General features: G+C 45.6%; 1 protein-coding gene across 1 annotated transcript in view; it reads right to left on the bottom strand.

Annotated features, from left to right (window-relative positions):
* The window catches only part of LOC144792757 (mast cell carboxypeptidase A-like), a 308,710-nt gene that overhangs the window by 133,630 nt on the left and 161,194 nt on the right, over positions 1 to 13,886 (bottom strand). The window contains exon 8 of the mRNA XM_078667938.1: positions 6,485 to 6,575. Within this exon, the coding sequence (XP_078524064.1) occupies positions 6,485 to 6,575 (91 nt within the window). The remainder of the gene's footprint in view (positions 1 to 6,484; positions 6,576 to 13,886) is intronic.

Here is a 13,886-nt window from a genome sequence, read left to right as displayed (position 1 = left end):
GGGGATCTCAGTAGGCCGCATATGCTGCTGAACATCCCCAATTTTTTCTCCCACAGGGCGACCTCTGGAAACACTTCACAGGCTCCCTACAGAGGAAAAGATACCCTTTAAAGCCTTGTGTTATCTTCACAGAATATTGCTGGGCAAAGGCCCGAGATACCTTCTTTCAATGATTCGACATGGAATTCAGCACAGGGACACTCGACTGGAGTAACCATGCACTTTACAAACTGCCAACATAAACATAAACATGAACATGAATCCTCACTTACAGCAGCCCGATATCTCTTGGGATAAAGCTAGAGAGTGACAACACTCTCTCGAGATAGGGAAAGTCAATTATAATAGCTCCATAGAAGTATAGTGTAGGATAGATGACCTCACAGAAGCAGGGGTCCTGGACCCTGGTGCTGTCCAAGCGTGGACAGGTGCAGACGGGCTTGCCTTTGGTGCGTCTGAGCCTGCATCAGCAATTTATGGCTGTTAAAGGGTAGCAACTAAATAGCTAACCCACAGTATGGTCCACCTGGAAGTGTGACAAATACAAAAATACAAACAGAGCTTTCTCCGCATAAAACCCCCCGAGGAACTGCAGCGGACTGGAAAGCATAATGGCGTGAATTAAAAGTGAGCCGTGACCCAATCAGGTCAATTCACACAGCACATAGAACAATAACAGTTTAAAAAAAGGATCTTGAGTGAGTTGAAGCTGTTTGTCCGCTCAGGCATTGGCAATTTATGGCTGTTAATGGGTAGCAACTAACCACTAACCCACAGTATGGCGGTAGGTCCATCTGTAAGTGTGTCAAATATAAGAACATATGCCCAAAGAACTTGAGCTTGGTTTGTGAAACTCACACTTTCCTGTATTTAGCGGGAGACCTGCATCGTCTAGCAAATGGCATCCTTGTGTGAGAGCTTTGTCATGATCCTTTCATTTGACCCCAATCTCTACTACATCATGACTGTAATTAAAAGCATGCGTGGCAGGCTGAAGTACTTGGCAAATGACATCCTGAAAGATTTGTACAGCCAAAGACACAGCCTCTGCATCTGAACAAACCAACATGAGTTGCAATATTCGGAATGTACCTACAGTTCTCTCCCAGTTCGAGTTGATGATAACCTTTGTTCAAGTCCAGATGGTAGAAGACTTTGGCACCATTCTGCTGTGCAATCATGTTCACTGTGTGTGGAACTGGATGTCTTTCCCTCTTTATTGGTTTATTGACCTGACTCAAATGAACAAAAAAAGTGCACTGCAAAACAACTGTATTTTTAGCACTAAAACCATGGACAAAACCCATGATTTCAGACCAGTAGAGTGCTTGATGATGTTGTGCTTTAATAATGTTTCTGGTTCTTTCTCAACGGCCTCCTGCAAATCAAAAGCAATTCGAAGGTGTCGCTGAGCAACAGGACTAATGCCCTCATTAATGTTAGGTTGCACCTTCATTATCTTCAGTTTCCCTAGTCCATGAAGCAATGACAGGAACTGTCTCACTATTTCAGAATGTGTGCTGAGGTTGTAGTTGATGGATATCAGTTCCATTTCAGCAGCAATGCTGAAACTGAGTAGACATGCACTCCCCACAGTAGCTTGGAGAACATGAATTGGTGCTTTTACAGTTTTTTTTTTGTGCCTCATGGTCACTACAAATGACCTTGATTTCGCAATGATGAGGAAGCTGCCCATTTGAACGCCTTTGTTTTAAATTGCTTTAGACGTGGTACCAGAGACAGTTCATTGCACTTTTCTGCTGGCATGATATTGATCGATGTACCACTGTTTATAATTAAAGTTGTAGTGCAGCCATTTACCTCTAGTGGGATCTTGGAACATCAGCAAAATAAGTTTGGGCACTTCTCATGGAAATCTCTTTTTGACTTGTGTTCTTCCCTCCAAGCAGCCAATCCTATGTGTGCATGTCTTTCTGCAGTCGACATCGCCATTGCGCATCCATCTTCTTCACTGTCGCTCGATGATGAGGCAGAAGAGCCCTTGGAAGAGTAATTTGATGATGATCAAGTTTGTTTACTCTCTATATGCCTCAATTGATATTGATATTGCCGTTTGACCTTGGAGGCGTGGCTAGAACCTGGCTTCTGGAAATTTCTGGCATCCATTTTCTCTTCTCGTTGTGACACATGTAGTTTCTCCTTCGCTCTGCAAACTGTTATGAAATGGTTTTCTTTCCCACAACCCTTGCATATCTGGCCAATGCCGAGACAGCTACCTTCATGTGGAAATGAGAATCCACATCGGAAACACAATTTATTTGTCTTCTGAGGTATCTTACTCTGGGCTTCCACTTTGGGTTTCTGCTTACTTTTCATGATCAACGCCGATTCATTTTGGGTTGTTCCAGCTTCCGTGTCTGCAGCCTGTCAATCTGCATGTTCCTCAGCTCTCGCAGACATGAGTACCTTCTCTAGACTGAGTGTCTCTCTCAGCATGCGTCATTGGAATGAATCGAATAGGCACCCATCGATGACTGAATCGCATGGCTTATACGTCATTAAATTCACTGACGTTAAGTGCTTGATAAGGTATCAAGTCTTTCAACAAATTCACCCATCGTTTCACCGGCTTGTTGACTTGCCTGGTTCAAAATGTACCTTTTATAGTTAACACTCAACCCTGGATTGATACTTGGCTTCCAATGTGTCTTTGATTTAACGGTGCAATGTTTCATCAGTTTGTGATATCTTCTTTATTACTTCTTTCATTCCATCACTTGCAAGGTTCTTTAAGTAGTTGATGATCTTTGTGTTACCTACTTCTTCAATAGCAACTATTAGTTGATCAAATGTTTCAATCCATGCTGTCCATTGGCACCAATATTCTGGTTTTTGGCCGTGTCGAATGGCAGTGGTGCTTTCAGGAACGCAGCTGCACCGCATTTGTTGCTCTTTTCTGCAGCAATTGGAGAAATTTAATTCCTTGAAGACATTTTGAGTTACACTGAATGCCATCAGCTGCCTTTTCTGTCATTTCCGCCTGAACCAATAGCTTTGCAGACACAATCTCTGTATTTGTGTTTGAGCCGCCTCACAGGATTTTTAGGTTGTAAGGCTAATTGTCTATTCTTCGCAGGTGAGTAGGTGTTCATTTCTTGTACCTGATTGCCGCTGCCTTTAGCATTTCTTAGCACCTGGTTGTTTCTGACTATAGCACTTTCTTGCACCTGGCTGTCACTGCCTTTAGCATTTCTGCTTTCTATAGACGATGGCTCTGTGTTACACTATGGTGCAGTATCCCTTCTTTTGGCCTTACCAGTAAGTTTTTGGCATGCTTTCTGATGGTGCTCCTCTGTAGGGCCTTCAGCTTCTTCAAAGGCATTGTACGAGCTAGAGTGGCACACTGACTGGATATACACAAACTGTAGCTTGCTTCCTAAGGTGCACATGGTACTCACAAACCGTTTGCTGGACTTTGGCAACCTCTCAGCAAGAGTAGTCTCGTTTCTTCGGGGCACAAATCCCCTACTTGTCGCCAGTTTTGCATCCACACAAATGGCTACAACGTACATGGAGCTCTGTATTGTACGTCTTTATTCTTCAGCATGCAACTGTTAACTAAATGCACTGTGTCATAGACTTTACTGACCAGACTCAGGCACACCCAAATACCTCTCAACTAATTATGTAACTTTGTAAGAAGTTTGCCTAGGACCAGAAGTGTCCTACAGCACCTAACCATACAACACTACACCTCAGTACTTGCTTTCTGCCATCATAATGACCTAATAATTCCATGGACCATATACTCATGATCATGAATGTCTGTCTCAGCTGCGTATAGGGCCACCTTGCCTCGCACACCACCCCTGGGCTTTCTTGGTCATGCCTCTCAGCTTCTAAGGAGATTTCCATCTCTGAGCCTACATTTAGCCCAGCCCTTTTGCAAAATATGGCAACACTCTATTAAGTGTGGAGACTCTGTATTCATAAAGATACTACTCGCAAAATCCCATTGTGAATAGCATACAATAGGAAACGGACACGAAAGTGTAAGTTTAACTTTGTGAACAAGGCCCTATGTGTTTCTATTTTAACTTTTTCTCCACCGTCATAAGTTCCAAATACCTACTGAACTTGCATCTCATTTGCTTTGCCCCACTTCTACTTAGTTTGCTTCTCCTCTGCTGTCAGTGCTCTTTTAAAACATGTTCTCATTTATTTTTACATTCTTCAAAGATTCCACCCAAACTGTTGCTGGTTCAGCTATATATCCTAGTAGCACTTATAAGTTCACCCGTACATAATAAATTTTGCAATCATTATGAATTAAGAGCATTCTTTAGCAGAGAGAAATAGGAAACAGTTTCTCATGCTTACAAAACACTGAAACATTAAACATATGACAATTGAAGACATAATTCTTCTATTCTCATTCTTAGGCTTCGCTACAGGCTTCTTTAGTTGTCTGAAAGTCCCCTTGTTACCAATACTTAAGAAAGTACATACAAGAAGCAGTACAGTGAAAGAGCGGCATTTCGGTCAGTCCATTTCAGGCACTGGCTTTAATGGTTTGCCATTGCTTGGATGGGCTGTCCATCAAGCTAATTTAGTGGAGGGTTACAGTAGGATTTGATATTCGATGTATTGATGTATTGAGTGGGGTTGTGTGGGGCTACAACAACAGTTTTCACACACAATCGTGGATGTGAAAGAAAACATTGTAGAGCTAAGCCAAAGTATTAGTTTACACAACAGAAGATAGAGGGAAGGACAGATGTGTAGAATGAAGAATGGGTACATAGATTGAAAAAGACGTAAAAAAGAATTGAGAAAGTAACAAATGGAAGACAAAAGATGTTAACCACCCCCTCCCCTTAGTGCTTGGATTGCTTGCACCACTTGCTCACACAGTACTCTTTTGGTTTAGTTCTGTCGTGTTATATTTTGCTGGTTATTCCCTAGCTCAAAGCTCAGATCTCTCACATGTCTGCCTCTAACCTTCATGTCTGCGTTAGAGTCATCCTCACCAAAGTGAACCATGTCCTGGACATCTCTCAATCTAGATTCTGAAGCAACCACAGCATCAAGACCACACTCCTCTGTGCCACCAACGACATCCGTTCCCTTCTCGACCAAGGCAAAACCACAGCCCTCATCATGCTGGACCTCTGGGTAACATTTGATACCATCTCCCACCACACTCTAATCACGAGATTCCATGACGCTGGCATCAGCAACAAAGCCCTGGACTGGATCCACATCTTCCTTACCCTCCAAACACAGCGAGTCACACTATTTCCATTCATCTCAGAACCCACAGAGATTAGCTGCGGAATGCCCCAGGGTTCCTCCCTGAGCCCCACCCTCTTCAACATCTCCATGGCCCCCATCGATGCCATTGTCAGGAACCACAGATTCAACATTGTTTCCTACTCGGATGACACCCAACTGATCCAGGTAGTTGCCTTAAAATCAACTTGGACAAGACTGAAGTATTCATCTTGGGACCCACCCCCTCAGCTTGGGCTAACTCCTGGTGGCCCACAGCATAGGGAACCTCCACGTACCACCCACGTAACCTCTGCATCATACTGGACTCCTTGCTCACAATGAACTGCCAGATCAGCGATGTATCCCCATCATGCTTCCACATGCTTTCTTTTCTTTGAAAGACATTCAGATGGATCCCCACAGAATCCAGGAAGATGGTCACCCAGACACTCATCACCAGCAGACTCAACAACGGCAACTCACTCTATGCTGGCATCATCCAGAAACTCTTCAGGAAACTACATAATGTTCAAAAACACCACAGCCAGACTGGCCCTCAACACCCCCACCACAGCCACATCAACAAACACCTTTGAGAACTCCACTGGCTCCCAGTCAACAAAAGAACCACCTTCAACCTCCTCACACATGCCTACAAATCTCCCCACAATGCAGGGCCTGTATATCTGAACCAAGGCCTCTCATTCCACATACCCACCAAACAAGTTCGCTCTGCCCATCTGACCCTGGCTACTGTCCCACGGATCTACAAGACCAGAGCCAGAAGAAGATCCTTTTCCCACCTCACCGCCAAGACCTAGAACACCCTGCCTCTCCACCTCAGGCAATCCCTGTTGCTAACCCAATTCAACAAGGATCTCAAGACCTGGCTCTTTGACTGAACCCCTGCACCCAAACAGACCAGCAGTGCCCCTCTCCCCTCAGTGCCTTGAAATCCTTACAGGTGAGTAGCTGCGTTATATAAATCCCTGATTCATTGATTGAGAGTACATTGATTAAATCACTTTCCTAAGTACAAAAAATAAATAGCTGGTACTCTTTCAAAATGACTTTGCACAGGTTTTCCTCACCACATTAGCCACACATCGTTATCACTGGTAACAGTGTTGGTAACAGTGATGAAACCAAAAATACTGGAAATGTAGTTTCTATAAGATAAAACACGTTTCTAATTTTTAAGTTATCAAAATTGTCATTGCATTTGTTCTATGTGTCTAGAACTACTTACAGCCCCATGCTGCATCAAAGTTTCTGTTAAGATCAGTGCCCACACAGTCACTTCCAGGGTTTTTCGAACGATTCTTTCTCCAAAAGCGATCCTAAAAATGAAACCAATAACATTTCTGTCAATATTTGTAGATTGACTCCAGCCAATAACTCTGCAGTTGAAACTTTTTGGGAAAGAAATTAGATAATAATTTTTTTTAGGTCTCACTGAACCAACGTGCATGCGTTGTTCTGCGACATTATAGTGGGCAAAACAGCTCTTGAAACCAGCGAGGATTGTCCCCAATGCATATGAGTTACTCAAGCGCAACGCTTCCCCAGCGCGCGCTTGAGCTCACTTCTTAATCACACCCCATATGGTGTTCCCTTCCACTCACTCGCACATCAAAGGCTGCTGCTCCCCCGCATCCCACCACCAAACACAGGCTGCCTATGGAACTCCCCTCCCACCCCTGCTGCCAGGTTAAGGAGTTCATCTGCGACCCGGTTCAGTCTCTTCCGCTTCCCTTGCCGTTTGGACGATGCATTTGTCCATAGGGTGCCCTCATTTCCACCACTTAAAACAGGCTGCCTGGTTAACGCACCCCCCTTCCCCGCTGCCAGGTTAAGGAGACTGCCCATTCATCATCAGCCTCTCCCAGGGATCACCTCTTCAGCTGCAACAGCCACGGTGATCAGCCGCTTCGAAGCCACGGCTGCAATGGTAATTAACTCCTGGGATCCCGGAAGACTCTGTAGGTTTTTGTGATCATTTCATGCCCTGCACCTAATCTCTCCCTGCGCCATCGCTGCTCCTATCTAAATGGATGCAGCTGTGTGTCTTGTTAACTTTGAAGACACTTTAATATAATTTAGCTTGGCGCAGAGCTCTTTCATGAGCGCCGCGCATTATCTTTTCATTTCTATGTGTGTGCATCTACTTTCCCTTGCACCCCCCACTCCACCGCTCATTATCGTTTTGTCCTGTGCAGCCAGGCGCTGCTTCTTGGTGTGAACTACCAACAGCCAGAGGGAGCCAGCATGCCGTGCTATTTAGTTTTAACATCAACATTCCATTCCAGAGGGACATGGAGAGATTAAGTGATTTGGCAAGCAATACAGTATGTTATGCCTCCCTCCAAGAAGTGAACCCTATTTGTCAGCTTCAAGGGCTGCCGCTCATGCCACATCCTCTTCCCTCAAGAAGAATATAGAAGATGGCTAGCACTCATTTGGAACACACAAGTAAAATGCATTTCCATTATGCGTTCAAAGCAGCCCCGGTCAGCTTGTTTTCAACTGCTCCAGCTGAATTCAGACATAAGGTAAAAACTCGCCATCCATGACAAAGCTTCCGCAATCTTAGAGGAAAAGTAAGCAAAAGGACCATGCTTTCCCAGCCCCCTCACAGCGCTCGCCCCTCGTTTCCTCCCACTCGCTCGCTCCCCTGCCCCCCCCCCCACCCGACTTGAAAGGAAGCCTCTTGTTACACTGCTTGTTCACCTTGTTTCCTTTCTTTCTCTTCCTCTGTGTCTATTATTCTCTGATGTCTGCCCCGGTCTCGTTTCCTTATACACTCTTTCACTCCGTATTTCCTCTCTGCCTTTGTCCTCGTTTCACCCCCTCTAAGTCTGAATCTAACTTTGCTCTCTTGTTCTCTTTTTTTGTTGATACCTTATCTTCCGTGTGTACCAAGAACTGTATTTAGTAAAAGAAATCTAAAAAAGTAAAACCGAGGGAATGGGTACATTGAATGATTTTGTAGCCCAGTTTAATTAAAACGAATTATTCAGCAATCCATCCAGTAATAAGGAAAAAAGCACATCAAACTAACAATAAAGCTCATAAAATGGTGGACAATTGTGCGTGCACTTTAATATGGAATTTTAAAAACACATACACTCCCCCTGCATCAATAACGTTAATTACTACCCTAGCACACTTTGTAGGACCTCCCCACCCTTCTGTACAATGACCAAGCACTTAATATGTAAAAAAGATAGTACAGGCTTTACAAAATCTTCACTTTTGTTCCAAAGTTTCCACTTATGTGGCTATATTTTTTTGTCTTTGTGTATTTCTCTAGCTATACTGAGTTTATTTCTATTCAATTATACTAATAAAAATGTGAGTTGCAGACCTGCCAACTTAATACATTTCACCGTTTGTGGCGGAGACGTGGCCCTGAAAGGGGCGGGCTTCATGCCGAGAACTGCTTCTGGAAGAGGCACTCTGCCCCCATTGATTGCCTCCCCTCGAGGAAAAAAACAACAACAAAAAACAAGTATTGAATTGAATTTTATTGATAACTGTGCGATTGCTTAAAATCTTTACAGTATAAATCACTAGGAACATCAACCCACCCCCCCGGCACATCCATTGCCCAGTAAAACCATATATACAACTTTAAAATAAAATACTTTTGTCCAATCAAAAATTCTGTTAAAAAAAGAAAAGGTTTTGTTGTTCCTTAACTTCACTCCTTCTAGAGTCTAGGGAAAGTGTGGAAGTTCGGCAGGAACGTACTCGCTGCACTGCACAGTGGGTGAGTTCTTCATTGGACCCTTGTCAATTCCTGAATTAATTTCTGGGTCCAATAGTTCAGTTACTATGTGAGAACACCCTAGATTAAATGTAGGCTGACATCGTTAGGACACCGGATGGTGCCCCTTGCACAGTGTCGGGAACCTTAGGGTCTTTGGCCTTTTGATGGAGGTCGAGTGCCATTTTGACTTGATGGGTGAACTTGCCGACCCTAGCCAAAAGACAGGTTGTAGTTTCTGAGAAGCACCAGTCCGAGGCCTCACTGCATGTTCTATGGCCTAGATTCCGTAAGGCCGGGCGCAGCAAACGATGACGGTCGCTGGCCAACTTTGTGCAGCAACACAGCAGGTGTAGCCAACACTCTCTGCTGTAGTTGCATAATCGATACAGAAAAGGGGGTGGTGATGAACAGAGTGTCTGAATTAAGCAGACCACTCTTACCCAGTCCAAAGATCAGGGCTTGATCCATCACCGTTATTTATCTCACTGCCCCATCCCAGCTCAGAACCTGGCTATATGCAAATTAGTCTGTCCCTGGCCCAGTGCATCATGGGAACAGGGCAGACCAAACTACCAAGCCAATTCTTCACCAGAAAGGAGACAAGCTACCGGGGACCGGTTTCTGGCATTTCAGCCTCTTCGGCCCGGCTTGCTTGAATCCTGATGGAGCAGTGAGAAAGGGACTCATGTCTGAGTATACCCTGCCACACCTATAGTGGCCAAAAACGATACAGAAAAGGGGGTGGTGATGAACAGTTGCATAATCGGCAGGCAATGGCACCGTCCTTTCGTGCCCATTTTGGATTGAAGTCCGCGATTATGAGGGCCAAGAGGCGCAGATACAGGATTTTCTTTCTCGCCTGGGTTGTTATTGAGTCTTGCATGTATGGTTGGGGTTTGCCAGGAATATAGGACTTATCCAGGGCCGGAGTTAATGGATTATGCCGTAGTGATAAAAGGTCGAGCTCGAACGAGATGGTCTGGACTTGACGCTTTATGGCTTGGGCCCAGGCAGAGTATGGAATTTCGTGAAGGGGCAAGTTTTTGCCCTCGATTTTCAATAGGTCAATGCCTAGTGCCACCTTGGAGTGCCAAGGGGAGCCCACTTCACCAAATATAGTTTTTAAGGAGTGCTTTAGGGTGTTTTCAGGCGCTCTCAGTACTCTGATGTAATATTTTAACAGGTCCCCCAGTAGTGCCAACTCTGGTCATTTCAGGTCTATTTCTAGCCTTAGCCTGTTGTTCCTTACATGTCTAGGGGCCTGTAGCACCATCTTATACGCTTTCGCCTGGGCTGCATTGACCACTTTCTCGAATGCACCTGGATAGGCAATGTGGCCATATGTAATGGAGGGAAGAAGTTTTGCCCTAAGAACTGTAAGCATCGGCTCTACTGAAGGACTGGCCAAGCGATAACTTAAGCGTCTTAAAGACAAAATAGTTTTGTCTACTTTTGGTTTTAGCTCCTTTAGGTGTTTGACTGCGGTGGCCCTCTCGGACACCCAGATTCCCAGATAGTTATAGGATGAAGCGGTAGTGATTCGATGTTCCCCCAAGGCCCATGTTGCTTCTTTTTTACGGTGATATTTGCCGAAGATTACTATCTTCGTCTTACTCACATTGATGCATAGGTCATTTTCCTTGTTGTACGTTGCCAGGCTGTTTAACCGCATGCGTGCGGCCGCTATTTTCGCGCTGTGCGGCTTTTTGTGAAAAGCCGCGTTACATGACGAGCTGAGCTCGTCATGAGCATGCGAGCGGCGCAACTCATGACGAGCTCAGCTCGTCGTGCGCATGAAAGGGGTTAAAGCTCTTTGAAGACCCACCCTAGTGTGGTCCATGACCACCGTGTCGTCAGCGTACTGGAGCGTGCCCAAGACCAGCTTCCCCAATCTTGGAGGTGCTAAGTTGGCGTCTTTCAGAGCTTGCCCCATGTCCGCAGTATACAAGTTGAAAAGTAGGGGGGCCAGGACGCACCCCTGCTTAAGTCCAGAGTTGGTGTCAATTCTTGCTCTTGTAATTGTTGGACTTAGTTTCACCTGGACCCATGTCCCCTCATAGAGTGCTTTTATGGCTTTTAGCAGGGCTTGGGGAAGCCCCCAGGACTCAAGTTTTGCCCATAGCCGACTTCTGTTCACTCGGTCGAAGGCCGTGGAGTAGTCTATAAAACAACAGTACAGAGGCAACTAATTCCTCGTGTTGGCCTTCTTCGCAAGGTAGGAAAGCGCTATGATGTTATCCAGGGTGGAACTGTTAGCCCTGAAGCCGGTCTGTGAGGGCGGAAGAATACCGTTCTTATCCACCCAGGCCTCCAAATCCCTTAGTAGGAGGCAGGCGTATAACTTGGCATCTATATCTAAAAGGGCTATGAGCCTGTAGTTGGGCGGGTTCGAGTGGTCACCCTTCTTGTAAATGGGAAATAGGACTGAGCCTTTCCAGGAGGTTGGCAGAATTGCAATAGCAAATGAGTGATTGAATAGAGGGGTGAGTATGGTTGCAAAAAAGGCTGAGGCGGCTTTAAAAACCTGGGCAGAGATTCCATTAGGGCCGGGAGCTCCGTCGTTTCTGATGGCCTTAATGTACTTTAAAACCTCCTCCTCTGTGTACTTTGCGGATAGACTCTGTATTGGGACTTCAATTGGCGCGCTATGAGTTTCAATGGTTGCAGCTGCCGCCTTGGACCAATCTGGACTGCCAGGGTTAGCCCGGTTAGACTCGCGGGTGTACAGCCCCTTAGCATATTGGGCCCGATTCACAGAATGAACTTAAGACTAAATCCTAAACTTACTACTATTTGGTATTCACAGAATGCACTTACTACTTTCGGGATTCACAGAGTGAACTTACTACTTTCGGTATTCACAGAATAGATTTAAGACTACTAACTCTAAGTCCGAAATCGGGGAGTAAATTCTGGCCCGGAGGCGGAGCTTCCGGCTTGGGGGCGGAGCTTGCGGCCCGAAGGCGGAGCTTCCGGCCTGGAGCCGGAGCTTCCGGCCCGGAGGCGGAGCTTGCGGCCCAGAGTTGGAGATTTCAGCATGGCAAAAATCCCCACTTCCGAGCTGGAAGCTCCGCCTCCAAGCCGCAAGCTCTGCCTCCAAGCCGCAAGCTCCGCCTCCGGGCCGGAAGCTCCGCCTCTGGGCCGGAAGCTCCACCCCCAAGCCAGAAGCTCCACCTCCGGGCCGGAATTTACTCCCCGATTTCGGACTTAGAGTTAGTAGTCTTAAATCTATTCTGTGAATACCGAAAGTAGTAAGTTTATTCTGTGAATCCCGAAAGTAGTAAGTTCACTCTGTGAATCCCGAAAGTAGTAAGTGCATTCTGTGAATACCAAATAGTAGTAAGTTTAGGATTTAGTCTTAAATTCATTCTGTGAATCGGGCCCATTGTTTCCACACATTCCCTGCAACACTGTTTTCCTTATGCACGCCACTAGAGGTCAGGCTGTTGATATACCGCCATAACTTGCTGTTATCTTTTTCTTTAATTAAAGAAAACACTGTTAGCCAGTTTTGTTCTGCCCGCAGCCTTTTCAGGTCCTAGACTTTCTTTTTATAGCTGGCTCGCAGGGCAGAGATAGAAGACCTCCCTGGCAAATGATTGCCTTTCTTTTTTTGCCCTGATTGCCAAGTTAAGTGCACGCTTGCTCTGTGTCAGACTCCGCGATTTTAAGCGTCTTGGCTTGGTGTTATTGTGACTGTGTTTTAGTTGGTTGGTGTTACCCAGGCGTTTCAATAAATCCTTGGTCAATTTTTCCCAGAAGTGTGTGATGTTCTCTATATCTTGTGACCTGAGTTCAGCCTCCCTGCTGGCTACATAGTCTGACAGTCTGTGGCTAAGGTTGGACGACCATTTAATTCTTTTGAGAACTAGATGATGTTTTTCGCCAGTAGTTGTTCCGGTTAATACCTGAGATTCCACCTGTTCCCGTGCAAGATTAAATGTGGTGCGGAGGGGCCTGTGGTCGCTTTCTTCTCTGTCGTCCACAGTGAAGTCGCAAAGTTTGTGAGCCAACTCTTCATTAATGAAAATATAGTCTATAGTGGAGACATTCCTAAAAGTCGGTTTGGCGGTCCATGCGGGGTGGCTCATTGTTTGTATTCCATGCGTTGATTGCAGTTTGAAGTTTGAGAGAAAGTCAGACAAAGAGGCTATCTTCTTGCTTGGGGGTGCAATGGTGGTCAGACCCAGGCCTCTTATGTTAAAGTCGCCCGCGATTATTACATCATGGTGCACAAGGCTTATAAGTAGATCTTCCAGTTTGGTGGTAAGTGGTTCCATGGCCTGGGGTGTTTGATATTTAGTTGGATTGATGTAACAGTTGATTAGTAATAGGGGGCGGGACTTTTGGCCCGATTTCAACCCCTCTATTGTGATGGCTTGGAGGTCAGGTGACACCAATTTTAGTTCTGTGATCTTAAGTTTACAGGCATGGCTTACAAAGATGGAAAGGCCCCCTGACGGGTGTCCAAAGATCGTCCTTTTGGTTGCTGATTTGAAGAATTCGTAAAAGCCGCCTATTGGAGTGGTTGTCCTCGCCTAGGTCTCCTGAATGCACAATATGTCCCCCTGTGCGAGGTAGTTACGAGTGGCCATGTCCCTAAAAGCATTACTTAGCCCAGCTATATTCCAGGAGATGATGGTTAGCTTGCGATCTTGACCCCTAAGTGGGTTTGAGCAGGCTCTGTTTTCATAGGTAAGTATTTGGTTAGGGACCCTGTCTCCATGTGTCCACCGTGTGGTGCGGTCCTTCCTGCAGCCGCTGCACTCTCCGCTGCCTGTCTGTTTGCAAGATGTTAATATTTAGCGGGGTTCTTCGTCTCCCTGTATTCGTCCCCCCGTCTGGGCTGATGAACCTTGTACCTTTTAGGACAGAAATA

The sequence above is a fragment of the Lissotriton helveticus genome, chromosome 11 (assembly GCF_964261635.1).
Source record: "Lissotriton helveticus chromosome 11, aLisHel1.1, whole genome shotgun sequence".
In the NCBI taxonomy this organism is placed as follows: domain Eukaryota; kingdom Metazoa; phylum Chordata; class Amphibia; order Caudata; family Salamandridae; genus Lissotriton; species Lissotriton helveticus.
This window is presented reverse-complemented; position numbering and strand designations above follow the sequence as displayed.